At 40.4% G+C, this 18,049-nt stretch overlaps 1 protein-coding gene across 5 annotated transcripts in view; it reads right to left on the reverse strand.

Moving 5' to 3' along the window:
* DCLK1 (doublecortin like kinase 1) overlaps nt 1-18,049 on the reverse strand; it is a 214,873-nt gene that overhangs the window by 52,108 nt on the left and 144,716 nt on the right. For all 5 annotated transcript variants that reach the window (XM_038761721.1, XM_038761724.1, XM_038761723.1 and 2 more), the window contains 5 exons: nt 9,538-9,622; nt 7,412-7,520; nt 3,185-3,242; nt 2,586-2,705; nt 9-155 (listed from right to left, as the gene is read on the reverse strand). In XM_038761721.1, coding sequence (XP_038617649.1) covers nt 9-155; nt 2,586-2,705; nt 3,185-3,242; nt 7,412-7,520; nt 9,538-9,622 — 519 coding nt within the window. The remainder of the gene's footprint in view (nt 1-8; nt 156-2,585; nt 2,706-3,184; nt 3,243-7,411; nt 7,521-9,537; nt 9,623-18,049) is intronic.

An 18,049-nucleotide genomic window follows, 5' to 3' on the forward strand; every position in this document is an offset into this window, starting at 1 on the left:
GCTCTTACCAACAGGTTCTCTGGTTTGATGTCTCTGTGGACGATGTTCAGACTATGCAGGTATTTGATGGCACTGGCCAGGTTGTACAGCATCCCGCTGGCATCTCGCTCGGTGTACTTGTTGGTGGAAGTTATGGCATCGAAGAGGTCGCCTCCCTGAGAACAGAATGGCAGGAATGGCCCATTAGTGAACGTCCTTACTGGGCCAACCACAGTCTATGGACACAAGTGGAGGGTAAGGGTGGGGATTACCCTTCCACTGTCCTGTTGGTACTTCATGAAAGACCTCCGAGGGAATTCCCATTCCACTGCAGAAAGCCAAAGACACCAGCTCTAGAGCCACAGATACAAGAGAAGGTTGACAAGTCTTATGTCCCCGAGAGCTTAGCTAACGCACTAACAGTGCTCACAAATTGGCCAGGATCTCCCAATCCGCACAAGGCCCCGCACCGCATCTTTGAATGGCAATGTTTTTGGCATCAGTTCCCTACCAATCCGACCTGATTTGTTCCATACACTTATAACCTGGTTATGAACACAGTAAAAGTCTTATTTAAGGCCACAAAAACGAGAAACAAAAGCCAGTGAATGTAATACAGGCTGCTAAAGATCTGCATCAGCCTCCTCGCAGACCTCCCTGCCTCCAATCTCTCCCCTCTTTGGTACGTACTTCTGTCAGCTGCAGGGATCATTTATCCCTGGGGGGACTGCCAAGCAACACCACCAGTTGGCTGCTTAGGTCTGTGAGGCTGGCAGCTGAACGCATTTCTGCCTGCACTACAGCGGTAACCCACAAAATGGCCCTGAGGCATCAGGCCTTTGACTCTTGGAGTTCTTTGTTGGTCATTTATTAAATCCTATTCTTTACTTGCGACTCCAAAACAGATGGTTAATCAATTACGGCAGCACCTGCTATGCAGGGGAAACAGTCTGCAACTGCTGGATTTACAATTAATAGCATTACAGAAAAGCACTCCTCGGTGTTAGGGTGGGCAAAGACCACAATATCGATAGAATGAAATAAGACAGAGGCAGTCCCAGTACATTGCGAGAAGGACAATAAACCTCTATGGAATTAGGACCTCTCCTAGTTAACCCCCCTCACTTACACAGAAACATGCACTATAAAATCTAGAATTACAGAAACGCAGCATGTGCTGAGAAAAGCAGATTTCATTTATATATACAAAAATCCCTGCTACCATTTATGGTACTTACAACATAAATGATAGCAGGGAAACTACGAAAATACACAGGCACATTCAATAACTGAAAACTACTGGCAATATGTAGGAAAGCATTTTAAGAAAAGGAATAGATTGAATTGACAGTCTTCACTGTGTGCAGAGCACTGTACAAAGGGCACGGGGAAAGTACAGTAGAAGTTAAGAACACAATTACCTGCCCTCAAAAAGTCTGCAATCTAATGGGGAGAGTTTGAGAGGTTTTAAGCAAGTTGTTATTGGGTTTTTTTCTATCAAGAAATAAAGTAGTGTCTTGAAATACTCTCACTTGGTTTATTTTCTCCTTTGCTTTTGCCTAAGTGAAGATCGTGTTTTAAAACCAAGCTTTCTTTAAAGCCTTTGGAAAGGATGTAGTATGCCAAATATGCTCCCATATCTGTGCTATCTCACTAGATTATAAACTCCTGGAGGGCAGGGTTTGTGTCTACCCATTTGTACTGTAGTCTCCCAAATGCTTAGGACAGTGCACTGCAAACAGGGAAAGGTCAATAAATACCACTGATTGACTGGTGAAGACCTGAGTAGATCCTGGGATCCAGAGGGACTGTGGGGGGTTCTGGCTGGGGACTGCAGGGTTTAATGAAGGTTAGTGAACCACCAGCTTAAAGGAAGCTGAGTCCTCCCATAAATAAAATAAAAAGGGAAGACTCCATGAATTGAGAAATCAATGAAGAAACAAACCACAGGTTTTTTTTTAAAATGCAATTTTAAACAAGAGCCAAATTCTCTATTGCCCATAAATTATCCCCCGGCTGGACATCTTTCTCTCTTTCATCTTGATGGCTCTTAAAGACAAATGTTTTGTCCTGGATTTCAACTACTGGAACAGACTATTGGAACAGACTCTCCCCCTCCCCATCGCCTTACCTCCTTCCCCTCCCCACAGCACCTGTATACATATATATTTGTACATATTTATTACTCTATTTACTTATTTATTTTACTTGTACATATTTATTCTATTTATTTTATTTTGTTAATATGTTTTGTTTTGTTGTCTGTCTCCCCCTTCTAGACTGTGAGCCCGCTGTTGGGTAGGGACCGTCTCTATATGTTGCCAACTTGTACTTCCCAAGCGCTTAGTACAGTGCTCTGCACACAGTAAGCGCTCAATAAATACAATTGAATGAACGACTGAATGACTGAGTACTGTTCTGAGCTAATTTCATACATCTTGAATAGCAGATATTGTATCTAGTACATACAATGTGATACCAAGAAATAAAAATGACAGAGGCAAAAGTAATGATGGGCTTTAAGAGATACTGAACTGAGGGAAAGCCCAGAAGGAAATGTCTTTGTTGACACAGAAGAGAAACCATGTACTCTTCCAAACACTTACCTTTACTAATTCCATGACAAGGTACAACTCAGTAGGCACATCCATCTCCTCAATCAAAAGAACAATATTTGGGTGTTTGACTCTTCTTAAAATAGAGACTTCATTTTGGATCATGTGTTCCTGTCAGAGGTGAGGAAAAAAAAACCACCTCAATCAAGTCATGAAAGAAGACTGCTCTTGTTCCCCCTCGGGAAGATAATGGGAATTGCAGTAAATCAAAGATGCCAACAATAATCTGAAAATATTTTACATGTTTTCCATGTACGCATGCGTATATATATCTTAAGAGATATACATCTTAATATGTCTACTACATTTCAGCACCCCTACTGAGCAGACAAAGGGCAACAAAGAAAGGGTGGGAAATATAAAAAGAAAATGATAGGGCATCTTATCACAAAACTTAACATGCATTTTTAAAAGGATATAGTTTTACTCATGAACTAGTTAAATCAACTCTAGAGTTTCACATGCTATCCTCCCCAAAGCATCAATTTCAGAGTATTATTTGCATTAGTGTCTTTTGGGATCAATATTTAGTTAACATTTTGTGTGACTAAAAATATCTCCTCATAAGAATACTGGGCTTTCATACATACTTTTCCTCGACATTTACTCTTCTTGATGATTTTCAGAGCATATTCCCTAGCAGTTGACCTGCGGAGAGAAAGATTATTTATTTAAAAAGTGGAAAGTAAGTGTCATAGGCTGTTATAATTTTAAAGGTCATTTCTAATTACTTTCCTTGGTCTTTTTAAAATGGAAGAAAACCGAAGTTGATCAGAGAACAAGACAATAGACATGGTGAGCATATAAAAACTTAGGCTCACTTGTGCTATTTCTAAAGCTAATAAATAGTCATTCTTGCTTCAAAGTTCAAGTTGCATTCTTGAAACCCCAAGTTATCAACAAGCACCACCATGGCCTTTGTTGTTTCACTAGGAAATAATGGAGTGAGGGCAAGTTGGTGGGCAAACAAATGAAATAACACAAAGAGTAGGTTCGGTCACATTGAGTGAAATTTCTGAGGGTTTGTGGAAAGCAAAAACACCCTAAAGAATCACACTGTGCTTCTCTGACCCTATATCAATAGGTCATTAGTGATGGATAAGGAACTAAGTGTAACTGCTTAAAGCTGACTGTTACATATGTTTACCAGGAACAGTGAACTTGAAAGAGTTATGATTAGTTCCCCATACCACCCTAATATTATTCCTAGTATTCCAGCACCTTTGTTTGTGCAGAGCCACAGGAGCCTTCCATCTTGATAAGGACAATAAAGCACTTGACTCCTCTATTCTGCCATTAACCTCTATTTAATTTGTACCCTAAAATGTCAGGTGGCCATAGGAATGACTGTAGATTTTAGGCCTATTCAATTTCTGCTCTAGTGTCAGATGGTGACAGGATTGACTATATATTTTAGGCATTTCTATAACAAATAGGAGTATTCCTCTTAAAAACTGCTTGCACATTTTGTGAGGAAGTGGATGATTTCTACCCTGCTGTTCGCCACAGATGAACCGGCCCGGATGTGCCACATGTTGAGAGAGGAAACTAATCAACTACGTTATTAACATTGGGAAGCCATGCTGAAAAGTACTGCATGGCAGCACCCAATCAATTCTCAGAGGATATATTTCCAGTCCTCCCTTCGATTTGGGCAGAATAGATAGGGCTCAGTTGTGGGGAAACATTCCCTACCTCATACATGTTCAAGCCGTGATCCATGGGCTGGGTGTGGGCCCTAGTGAGGTCCTATGTGGCCCAAAGGATGGCTGGCTGCAGAGGGGAGTTGAAGGGGAGAAGCTTTCTTATGCTTCAGTTGACATGCTGATCTCTGGCCTTTGGCAGCTCAGCGCCTCGCTCCATGTTGAAGGGGCTGATGCTGCCACCCCTGCCGTCACTCTCAAGGACTTCCAAGGGGCCCTCTGTTTGTAGCCCCCATTGCTGGAAACTTGGGAAAGCAGGGCCAACTTCTTCACCTGAGAGCATGGGCCTGACTGCTCAGCCAATATAGGAAAAGGAAGCTCTTCCTACACCTATCTCCTGCTCCTTCTGTGATCATCACTGCTCAAGCGCAAAATCACCCAGGTGAGTGTGTGTATACACGCATGTGGGTCTGTCTTCCATTTATAGAGCTCTGTGACTCATCACTGTCTCTCTGTGTTTCTATCTCTCTAAGCCTGACATCTTCTGGATCTCTCTCTACAACTCCAGTGATTGTGTGTCTCTCTGTTCATCTCTATCTGTTTCTGCTTCCATGCTTATCATTCTAACTTCTCCCTCTCTCTCCCCTCCGTACTCCCCACCTGTCTAATACCACATTTACCTCATCTGCCCCTACCTCTCTTTCCCCCCTTTCCTGCCTTCTTTTGGGAATTTTTGGACTATGCTTCCTGTCCCCAAAGAAGCCCTATCCACAAATAATTTATCTGAAAGAAAAGAATATAGTTCTCGTCACCAGTTTACTTTCTTTTGACCAATTCAATAATGACATGTTGGGTTACTAATTAATTCATTAAGCATCTTTTGAAAAGAGTGGCCTGAAACAGGATGCATAACTGCTTAGAAAGCCCGCCCTTGGTAATAGGTTTGACATGTCTGTCCCTGAAAATGTCAAGTTCAAAGGTAGGAGTCCGAGTGAAGGTGGGTATGATACCCTGAGCTAGTATCATTATAGAATGCACACTTAATAATTATAACAGTTACTTGGAATATTATTCTATGACTTTCATTATATCTATTGTCAGACTCTCTGATGAGGAATTTTAAAAATAGGGACCCAGCAAGCTCAATTGTTTTTTTTTTTTCCTTTTCTTAAGAAAGAACATTTTCTGGAACTTAGGCAATTATCTGAGTCAGACTCAACCCAATCAACTGTTTGAGTATAAATTGGAGAATGTCAGAAACACAGTAAGGAAGTGATAAGGATTCCAAGGGCATTCTGTTAGAGATTTTCCATTCTCCAAAGACTCAAGGAGCACAACAGAAAAATCTTTAAATAAATGAAGAAAATTTAAAAAAAAAATGAGGGAGATGTTGAGAATCTGCCAAACACGTTGTTATGTTGACCACAGTTCGGTAGGTTCTGTCCTCCCATGATATTTGCTCCCTTGGTTGAACTCCCACCATCTGTGATGATTCTTTTCAAACATGAAGAACTACAGCATTTAAATATACAGACATTTACATGCACACAGAATAATCAAGTCAGAATGTAAAAAAAAACCCCAGCCCATTTCGATATCCTGTGTTTTCTCCACTAGAGGGCGTCTTGTTTTAGGTGAAAGGGGATGATTTTCCTCCCAAGTTGGCCTTGTAATAATAATAATAATAATAATAATAATAATAATAATAATAACAACAATAATAATAATGATAATAATAATAATAACAGCATTTATTAAGCGCTTACTATGTGCAAAGCAAGATGTAATATTCCAAAGCCAGACCAGAAACAGGTTCATGGTTGTTCTTTTTGACACACAAGGCCCTGAATTGGGCCTACCAGGGTCATTTTCATGCTAAGAAATGATGCACCAAGAACATTCTGAACATACCGGGAAATTGATATGTCTGTTTATTGCTATTCTGTACTCTCCCAAACACTTCGTACAGTGCTCTGCAAATGGTAAGTGCTCACCGAGTATGACTGCCGGACTGCCTGATGATTACTTTTCTGGGTTTCTTAAAGTCCAGTTTTTTATTGTAGCATATTTTTGAAAAGCCACAAATGTTCACTCACACGGAGACATTACAATTTGGACTTTGTATATTAAAAATTGACCTAAAAGTAGTCATACATAAATTATGAAGTATTATATAACACTTGAGACGGAAGCAGCGTGGCCGAGAGGAAAAGGCCCGGTCCTAGGAGTCAGAGGATCTGGGTTCTAATCATGAGTCTGTCATTTGCCTGCTGGGTGACCTTGAGAAAGTCACTTAAGTGCTCTGTGCCTCAGTTTCCTCATCTATAAAATGGGAATTCAGTACCTGTTCTCCCTCCCACTTACACTGTGAGCCCCATGTGGGACCACAGCAAGTGCTTAAATACAAACATAATAATATAATAATAACAAGATGGTTAAGAAGGTAAAGTGCAGCACTGACTGAAAGGAGAAAGTCTTTATATTCCATTCCATCTTCTAGTATGGTCAATGTGACACTCAGGTAAGTACGTCACTTCCTGATGTACCCTTAAAATAAACAGGTTTCCTGATACAGCAACCAACTTTACAAGTAAGACAACACAATAATCAGAACATACTGGCTTTTTCACCATAAAATGCTCATCCCTTAAAGAAACAATGATTCCATATAAAATACTTCCTGACCGTGACATCCTTCTGGGCCTTTCCTTTTCTTGATTCTTCAAAAGGTCTCATGAGGTTCTATGGTATAGTGTAATTGTCTTTTAGTTAACTTCACTGGGCTGAATTAAATTTCCATTGCATTACAAAGGTTAGTTATTTAGAATTTGAAATCATTCCATTAGAGATAGGTTATGACCTTGGCAATATGGGAATGGGCAAAAACGTAAAATAAAGTTTCCAATCTGTCTTTTTAAAACAGTAAAAGGGACGAGAGAGGGATCTGGAAAAGTTTTGCTACATATAGAAAGAAATCAAAGCTCTTAATTTATAGATTGTCCCTGAGAATCACCACATTTTTCAAACCAGTGGGTAGACAAGTTGTTCATTTTCCCCATCTGGCCTGGAGACATTACCTTATTCCATATGTGCTTCAGTCTGCAAATGAAGATAGGACAGGGAAAGCAGAACAATGAAGCTCTCTGGGATTAATATGAAAATCATCCTTCTCACCTTTCTATACACTCCTTCACAACAGCAAAATTCCCGTCTCCTATTGTCCTTCCAACTTTATATCTCTCTGCTATTGTGGCTGGCACCTGGAAGCCTTCTTCCAACACTTCTGAAAGAATCATTAGCAGACTTTTATTGGTGGAGAAGAAAACACAGATGTTGCACAGAATAAGCTCTTAGGCTTTCGTTTAGGAGACTGGAGCCCATTCACAATCAATATCCTCTCGACAATATGGTGATGTCCCACTGCCAAGGCTCAACAGGGTTTAACCAAGACATATGATGCTCTGAAACGGGCCGTCTCCAAGGTTACCTATGTTATCACAGGATACATTCTTCCATTGCACTGAGGGTTCAGAATGCAAAATGAGGACTGCATTTCTGTGGATGGGCAGTCTGCATTGCCCAAGAAGAACACAATCCTTGATACATGTTGGGGTTTCTCGACGACGTGCAAGCCAAAACAACAGCCACATCTCTGGTCCTTACTCTGCCAGCCTCAATGACTGAGGTGGCCTTGAAACGCCTCTTGTGCTTAACACTCATTCTTATCCCAGTATTAATGAACAGTCTTGAACAAATGTTCCCATTAATATCACATTGACATGCAACCTGCATACCAGATATTCAGGTGAAATTACATTCTGCCCTGGTTTGAAAACAGAAAAGGTTTGAAGTCTCAGTAATGTTAGTGCCTCTTAATGGCACCATTCCTTCTACAAAATGCACTGGAAATAACAGTTTACAAATGCCTGATAATGCTTTCAAAATCTAGGGCCATAAAATAAAACACATTTTTGGACCACATAAATACACTGCATAACCTTTCACATCCTAGGATGTAAAAAACCTTTTAAAGCTATGGCTCTTAAATTTCCACTCCATAGAGTAATAAATCTTGGCTCCACCTTGCACAACCCAAATGCAAAATGGAATTGTCTTTTTGGCAATGAAGACATTAAACACATTCGTAGCCTAGGCCCTGAATTGTCTGCTGAGGCTTAAATACCTGGCTAAAGTAAAACTCCTTGGAGGAAATCATTTTTCTTGGGGTCTTTCAGGTTTTGTTGATATTAGAGGACTTTGGGGATGAAAACCTGCAGGATCTGCCATCCGCTGAAGTCCGCTTATTCTGACTTTATTTACGAGGCCAAGGACATTCTTGAATATTTGGATGTACTGAGAGACCTGTGAAAATGCTGATCCTTTGGTGCTGCTACATCTATGGCTGGAGCACTCACTGTGTCCCCAGACCTCTACCACTTAGATGGAGAACATTCAGACATAAACTGAGGTCTCCTCCAAAACTGAAAATGCATCAATGGAACAAAACACCGCAGCGCAGATGCTTCGGTGAAAGTAGTTCTGTTTCTTCTTCCCTGAATGCCTGCTAAATGATACCAGCTTCCAAATAGGGGCTCCTGGGGACTTCCATCCATTCCCAATTGGATCCAAGAAGGCTGGGGGGCCTAGGTTGGCACTGCAGAGAAAATGGGTTTTCAGCTCTGTTTCCCATTGGCTTGAGGGGGCCAGCTGAGTCTATGTACCCCTTGGGCCTACCCAACTTTTCTTGGGGGGGGGGTCTATCACGCTCCCATTTTCAATCTAGTGGATAGACCAAAGGCCAGAGAGTGGGAAAGACCTGGGTTCTAATCTTGGCTCTACTGCTTGTCTGCTCTGTGACCTCGGGCACGTCATTTCACTTCTCCGTGCCTCAGCTTCCTCATCTGTAAAATGGGGATTAAGACTGTGAGCCCCAGTACAGTGCCTGGCACACAGAAAACACTTAAAAAATACCATTAAAAAACCAAAAATAACCAAAACCTTGTGGCATGGCCACCAAGCCAGTATTAGCCTTGTGGCCAGGAGAAGATATTTTCAGCCAGATATCATTCTTTAGGCAGCTGGCCTGGGGCACCAAGGGCTGAGACAGGCCTCGAAGTTAAAATTCAAACAAGTCTTTTAGATTTGACTGTTCTGATAGAGAAATTTCCTGTTCTCCGCTGCAAAAAGGCTGAGACAGTGCAGTGGAGAATCAGTTCAACCAAAGAGAACTACTTATATGGCTCTGCCGAGTTTGCAGCTGAGACTCTGATTCCCTCACAAAGGTCAAGAATGTTGCTCACCTTCACCAGGCCCATCATTTTCATCCATGGAACTGCAGACTTTGGTTGACGCTAATGAGGTAGAAGAGCCACCATGTTGAGAGCTCTGGAAATGAAAAAGAAGAGAATGGAGCCTCCAAAAGTGAATGGTTATGGCACTAATGAGTCGCCCTGCAAACTTTGGGGAGAGGGCCACAGTTACTGTCACACGAAATTATCATTCAACACACTGATGAAGCAACGCAGGCATCCCAACTAAAGGTTGCCTCTCCGACTTTACTTCAAATATAAGCCAAGCTCAGCAATCAAGGATTTAGATATCCTGTGGCTCTCTAACTTTTTTCCCCAGTCGTTCGCTTTCATTGCAGCATTTACATTTGAGACAGTCCAATTCTCTCAACTCTTATTTACCCCAGGCATGTTGCCAGGGGACTACGAGCAGTTCAGTTATATATGATTATATAATGTAAAGTCACCTTCAGGAAACACATCACCTTTCCTCAGGAAGCCCGCACGGCCCCACCAGACAACCTCTTTGATCCTCCCGGTTCTTTCCACTGTTGGCCGTGGGGTCTCTCAGAACTATTCAACCTCGGGCCGGCTGAAGCACCTGAACACAGGTTTGCTGAACCCCGTTTTACATTTGAGGACGAAGCAAACAGCAGCTTGGGAACTTCCCAAAGTTCACACGGGATGCCGAGGTCAAGTCGGGTCGGCCGATTTCTTGTTGTCAGCCGGTTTCGAGCCAACAGCACACTCCAGGAAACACCCCGACTGCGCTATCGCGATCATTTGATAAACCAGGAGGCCATGCTATACTAATCTAATAGCAGGTGACCACAAAATCACCTATTTCAAGGATGTGATCAGTGCCAACACAATTCACACATTCTTCTTCCGTGCTATTTCAATGGTGTACACAGCTTGCCCTAGATGATCTCCCTTCTGCTTCCGCCAGTTTATCTCTAAAACCACTTTGATCAGCTGATGAGAGCAGGAGGTGGCAAGTGGGAGGAATTGGCTTGTGTTGTTGCTGCCTGACTGTGGAACAGGAAGAAGCTGAACAGAAGGAGGCAGGGCGAGAGCAAAATTCACCTTGTGTTTTCACCCTCTTTCTCCTGATCGAGCTGAATGGCAAAAAGGTCTTCAGTATCGACCATCTCAAACCACATTAGGTCCCAAGGTATCCCAAATGTGAGGTATGAAGGGATTAGAGATTTCATTTTTAAGGAGGAAAACTGACACATCAAGTAACAGCAGGGAGGTTTCAGCCAACAATAAATTCAGGTAAATGATCTCAATGCAGTCATGATGGGCACCTTCCCTGGACTGCAAGTCAGTTCTTGTTGTTAAAATAAATCCTCAACACACACCAAAGGAAAACTCCTGCTTCAGTACAGAAAGCGTTAGCAGTTTTCTGATTATGTTGTGGTGTCCCTGAATGCCACAAAAAATCACAACAGGCACTCTTATAGGGGTTTGGAAGCTTTATGATTTTTTTAAAAAATTTAAACGAAACTCTAGTTTCTTTTGCAGATACTTATTTTGGGAAAAGCCTCTCAGTTGGAATCTGGAAACTAAGAGAGAAGAGACAGATCTATTTCAAATGAGTGGGGCGGAAAATAAACATCAACATCACCATGTTTTGGGATTGTTTTCCGGAACAGTGAGATCTCTCATCCCTTCTGGCATTTCATTTGGTAAAAATTTTCTGGTGTTCCCAGCAGAGACACCAGATGTGTGCTTAAAATTAGCACTTCGTCTTCTGAAATTTCTCATCCTGAGATACCAGCAGTACCATAAACTGGGTTTAAAAAGAGGTCATAATGTGTTTTTGGGGTAGTGGATGATTTCTCAGTGGGATGTGTTTTAAATTTTAGAGGACAATCAGCCCGCATACCAACATAACTTTAACAAGCCAGCTTAAAAAGGTGCTCACATCCCATCTACTAAAGAATTTGTGAAATGTAATGTCTTTGTCTTAATACATACTTCTTGATGGTCACCCTGAATTCTAACCAGAAAGGGAAATTTCACAACATTTTATCCATTCCAATTTTAACAACCCCAAGACCAAACTGATTGCCCAACCCACGGTGTGCCTGGCATTGCCCTAAGTGTTCTTTCCACGTCCTCATGAATGAAGTGGCTCTCTTCTTCCCTTGTGTTCACCAGTAAAACAAAGGCATTGAGATGTGTTTCCACACTCATAAAATGGGGCAGACTCTAATTCTAGCAAGCAGTTTTGAAAACTTACTACAAATCTCCGTATCGGGCTGGATGATCAGTTGAAGTTTTTCAGGGAAAACTTTACTAATTGAAAAGGGCTCTATCACATATACAGATGTGTGTGTGTATGTGGTTGTCCTGTGTATCTGAAGATGATTCATTTATTCAGTCATATTATTGAGTGCTTACTGTGTGCAGATCACTGTACTAAGCGCTTGGAAAGAACAATTCTGCAACAAATAGGGACAATCCCTACGAAACAATGGGATGATGCCACTGATAGAGCTATAATAATAATGATGGTATTTGTTAAGCGCTTACTATGTGCAAAGCACTATTCTAAGCGCTGGGGGGATACAAGGTGATCAGGTTGTCCCACGGGGGGCTCACAATCTTAATCCACATTTTACAGATGAGGTAACTGAGGCACAGACAAGTGAAGTGACTTGCCCAAAGTCACACAGATGACAAGTGGCGGAGCCGGGATTTGAACCCATGACCTCAGACTCCAAAGCCCAGGCTCTTTCCACTGAGCCACACGATATGCAATATGACCACTTGAAAGTCCCATTTTGCAATGTCTTTTAAAAATAAGTGCACCATTTGCTTACTACAAGGGCTGGTGAACCTTCCAACGTTCTTTACCATGTGCTAAATATCAACATATTGCTTCATATTTTCATTTCTCTCAATACTCACATGTTTTATTGCATCTAACTCTGACAGCCCTAGAGCATTTCTGAAATCACTCTTGTGTTAGGGATTTGAGAAAATGGTTGCCATATTTCAGATTCTTGTTGACCTTTACATAATGTAAAGATTTGTAATGGTGGTTTGTTAACCTTTACGTATAGTTATTTACTTACACAGCTGTGTTGTTAGCAGAAATATAAATGGATTCAAACTTAACTGATCCTTCTGATTAAACAGAAACCTGTCTGCGGTCTATAGGTTAACGACATGTAGGGTTTTCTTAAGGGGGTTGCTGAATCTGATGCAGCTGGGTATAGATTACGACTCCCCCAGTTGCAATGCTATTAAAGTTATTAGAAGATGGAAAAAAAAGCCCCTTCAACAAGATGTTTCCAAACGGCAGAATTTAGTGCAATTAACTGTTTCTGTGAGATCCTGGGACCTATGGAATGTCATCACCTCCAAGCAGGTTTAAGGGGGAGCAGTTGTCCAGGTTGCTGCCACCTGGACGCTTTTATGACACACCTTCATAAAAACCATGGCTTTAAAACATCACAATTTTGATGTAGTAATTTAGTTTAGGTTCACAAACCAGATGGCTAACATATCATACCTTTTCCAGGATTACTCTGGGCAGCGTTCTGATTCCAGGACCTGTTATGGAGGTGGATTAATCAATAGCCCTGGAAATATTCAGTAATTTCAAAAATGAGTACACACAGACTCTGATAAAGATGATGGATTTGAAAACAGAATGCATTTTTCCCCTTAACTCTTGTGGGGCACTCAACTGCAAGAACTGCTTTTTGAAATGCATTAAACCTGGCAATTCCAAAAATTAGTCTAATTGCCTGGTTCCCTTTACCAAAGAAAGGGACATGAATGCTTTTTTATGTTTTCCAAACCCTTAAACATATACATTAATGCAGACAATTTCTTAATTACAGATGTACATTGAGCGTTCAGTATGAAGGATAAAGTCATATGAAGCACAGGCAACCCAAATCCACACAGATGTTCAGCTTCTCTTTAGAACTTTTACAGGCTCACTGATTTCTCTAAAAGTACTTATAATTAAAACTGAGTTAGAACCACTGAACGAATGGGAAAGACCATGATGGATTTTCCTCATTTGGGAAATTGTGGATTCTAGAAGGCAAAGCGTCCTTTGGCATTCTTTGAGCTTGGCACACGAAAGATTAGCCTGATCAATAAATCACTTTCACATGGCTTGACTGGTAACTATCTGGGCAACAAGCAGATAGATGGGCATTAGCCATAACCAGCCTTCATAAATTTCTTTGTGCATTTTTGCAGTATTTCTAGTACTATGACTACTACTATTCCTTTGTACTACTGGCATTATTAGCACTGTATCATTCCTCCCCCTCTCCATCCCCCCCGCCTTACCTCTTTCCCTTCCCCACAGCACCTGTATATATGTATATATGTTTGTACACATTTATTACTCTATTTATTTTACTTGTACATATCTATTCTATTTATTTTATTTTGTTAATATGTTTGGTTTTGTTCTCTGTCTCCCCCTTCTAGCTTGTGAGCCCACTGTTGGGTAGGGACCATCTCTATATGTTGCCAACTTGTACTTCCCAAGCGTTTAGTACAGTGCTCTGCACACAGTAAGCACTCAATAAATACGATTGATTGATTGATTGATGCCAGGATGGGTGAGGTAGTACCCAACGAGAGTTGCACAGACTTGGTTTTGGAGAAAATGGGTTTGGGGAATATTCTGGTAAATCAGTAGGTGAACCATTTTAACCATTTTCCTTCTGACCCAGAAGCCTGCCATAGAATACACGCTCTATGACTTTGCCCTGTTTCAAACAGCACACATCTATTCTCTTTTAACTCAAGCCCATTCTCTCCAGTGTCTCTCCAGGGAAATAATTTCCCAGTGAAACCAGTCCGGTGATGTTGACTCAAAGCTTACTATTACTTGGGGCTTAAGTGGGCAGGATCCCGCAGGAGTTCAAAATTGTGACCTTTAAGGGATGGAAAGGGGAAGGAGGATGCCACGTGCCTTTTTCCTTACAATGATGGCTGATTATTTTATTTACCTAGACAACCGGTGGCAGGTGTAGTATAAGCCTCTTGAGGACACACTGCACCAAGGACTGAAAAACAGCTTTTCAGACAACAATTATTTAAAAACTATACTTCGCTGAATGAGCATGTTTAAAATAAATCATTTACAGGCCAACTACCTATTGAATGACAATAAAAGCAACAAACTGTGTGCTGAATTTATGAAAGGAAATTAATTCTTAACAAAAGGTCATGGGAAACAATACAATTTAAAACTTTTTCATTATCTTTATCCAATAGAGGATTTTCTTTACTTAACATGCTAAGTTCATTTACTTTCTTGGCAGGTACTTTGGGGATTGAAAAATCAGAAGCAAATAGCTCACATGGCAAAAATTACCAGAGAAAATTATGAATTTATGCATCTGGTGTTAAAAGATGGAATTCCACAGATAGAAAAAAAAATGATGCACTTGTTTTCCTTCCCCGCCTCCACACTGGTATAAAAAAATTAAGAAAGGAAATCTTCCTTTGCCATTAAAGGCCAAAACTTCATTTTCCTTGCTATAGCTTTGCTTTCTGTGATGGACCCTCCATTCATCAAGTTTAAAAGAGTTTCGTCTAAGATAAACCATGTGCATTTTTCAAAGCCAAGTATGAACCTGAGGAAATCTAGGGGTGTACCCAAAATATCTGCTCAAAAATTAGGAAGTCTAAGCATCTTTCTCTAACGAATGAAGGAGCGGCTCAATAATTTTTACATAAACAGGTCTCCACTTTGGCAATATTTCTACCTGGAGGGATCACATTTGAATATGCCAGCTTCAGAATGAGCTATTTGTTCATGTTTTTGCTTAAAAAAAACTTACTATGAATAACTGAATCAATTCTCTTATATACTTAAGGGATCAAAGGGGATAAAGTTGCATTTATATTTACAGAGTTCCTCATTACTAATAGATACTTCTAGATTATAAACTCTTTAAAGGTAGGGATCACATCCATCATTTACTTGTTTGTATGCTCCACAAGTGCTTTGAAGAGTTCTTGGAACATAGAAGAAGGAGCTTAGCCTAGTGGATAGAGCATGGGCCTCAGAGTCTGAAGAACCTGGGTTCTAATCCAGGCTCCACCATTTGTCTGCTGAGACCTCGGGCAAGTCACTTAATTTCTCTGTGTGACTCAGTTACCTCATGTGTAAAATGGGGATAAAGACTGTGAGCCCTATGTGGAACAGGGACTGTGTCCAACCCACAATGCTTGTATCCACCCCAGCGCTTACTACAGTGCCTAGCCTATAAGTGTTTAACAAATACCGAAATTATAACAGAAGACACTGATATCAGTAGATTTCCAGGTGTTTGGAACATTTACCTAATATGGTAATGAAAAGTTGAATTTATACACTATTCCAGAAAGAGAAAATTGTATTAAGAATATGAATGATCTGAAGACTCTGAAGCAGTTAACTATCCCTTCTGAGTAGAGCCATAATGTGATTATCAAAGAAATAAAACAACAACAATTCTGCAAACTTTGTGGTTAAATATACCTAGTAATGATTAGATTCATTAAAAATTGAAGTTACTGTCAATTGAACTGTTTTATCTGTTAAATATTTTTAATCTACTTAGACCACAAGGCTTTTAGATTCTTTCTGGGACCCTAATCAAAATCAAATGCTGCTTTAGCATCTGCCTAGAATAAACTTATGAAGTAAAAAAGAAAACGGCCAGAAGAGGACCTTTTTTTAGTTTGTGTGAAAGTTTCAGTAAATAGGTAAAACAGGATGCTTTTAAACTGAGCGGGTACTTTGCCTCGATAGTTAGGCAAGCTGGTGGGGAAGAAGGTGACCACAAAATCGACAGGTTTCAGAATTCTTCCAGGGTACAATATCAGCTTAAAACATCTGTCACTCAGTCCCAGTAGAGACATCGGTGACATTCAGCCAAACCCTGGGTGTCTGAGCAGCCCTAATTAATGATGCTCTGTTCACCTCAGAGCACAGAAAAGGTATCCTACAATTTGTCTGCCACTCTCCAACGTATCAAATCAATAAAGTATATTATTTACATGCATATCACATGGAAGAGATTACAGGCCGGGCTTAGGTCCTTTCTGCCAACTTGTACTTCCCAAGCGCTCTGCATGCTTCGTACAGTGCACTGCACACAGTAAACACTCAATAAATACGATTGAATGAATGAATGCCAGACTTCTCTGCATGGAGAAGATCAATAGTAATCTTCCAAGATAAATAATAGCTATATATAAGAACAGTGCTTGGCACATAGTAAGCACTTAACAAATGCCATTATTATTATTATTATTATTATTAATACGTGTGTGTGTGTTTGTGTGTGTGTGTGTGTGTGTGTGTGTGGTTTATATCTCTGGTATGTCCATTGCCTCAAACTTAAAAAATTATCTATAAGCAAATCTAGAACGCTACAGAAACAAAACTTGTCATAAGGAGGGTTTTTCCCCACCTCACATTATCAACCAGTGGTATTTACTGAGTGCTTACTGTGCTCAGAGCACTCTACCAACCACTTAGGGGGTTTCAGGAGTTTCTATTTAAAGCTATCAGATACATTCTATTTGAGGTGACCACTCGAATCTTCAGGCTAGGATTTACATACGTGACCAGGAGCTTCATTGTCTCATGAACAATGTAAGCCCAAACACGGCAGCAAAATCCAAACCAACATTACTTTCAAAGTCCACTTGTCACATCTTCAAAAGAAACTCACCCAACAGTATGGATTTTCTTTCCTTTATTAGGTAACTTATTTTCTAAGATGGTAAACCTCACAAAATAAACTTGAGAAAGAATATGAAACACAGTACAGCCTTCTGCAATGAAACAGCACAACATGACATGACCAATTCATATGAAATACTTCAGCACCAATTAACGCTATAATTCTTGCAGGTTTTGCAGATTAATGTTGTTCGGCGGATTTACTTGATTTTTGGAAAGAGACCTTTTGCTCTGTTGTGAAATGGAATGCTATTTTGGAAGACAACTGTAGAGATGCAAGCAATTTTAAAAATTGCAGACACAAGTTGGTGATGGCAAATGCTAGCTGGCATTTGCAAGAAGCTACTAAGTAAGTTACGAAGAACAAAGGCCTTGAGGAATCAAGTTAGTTCCTGAATTTACTAGTGAATGTAAACTCGATACCAAATTTACAAGACCACTGTCACAGTACTGTCCCATAGACAGCCCATACCCAGAAGCACTTCCCACACTGACTTTAAAACTTTTGTGGCCATCTGTAGCACTAACATATTGCATGCACCATATTTATATTATAGTAAACTTGGAATTTAGCTGAAAACTTTGCCCAAAAGAACCAATCTTTAAGAACAGGATCATCTAAACAGCATAAATGGGTCAAACGGCTCCAGATTTCACATTTTTCTCATGCTTAAAACACAACCTTACAGTAAATTTTATTAACAGTATAGCAAACTATACCAGGCAGTAGGTAGATTAAATATAGTACTAATCATCAATAACATCCACGAAGCTACAGTAGGAGATCCTCACACATAT

The sequence above is a fragment of the Tachyglossus aculeatus genome, chromosome 20, assembly GCF_015852505.1.
Source record: "Tachyglossus aculeatus isolate mTacAcu1 chromosome 20, mTacAcu1.pri, whole genome shotgun sequence".
Taxonomy (NCBI): domain Eukaryota; kingdom Metazoa; phylum Chordata; class Mammalia; order Monotremata; family Tachyglossidae; genus Tachyglossus; species Tachyglossus aculeatus.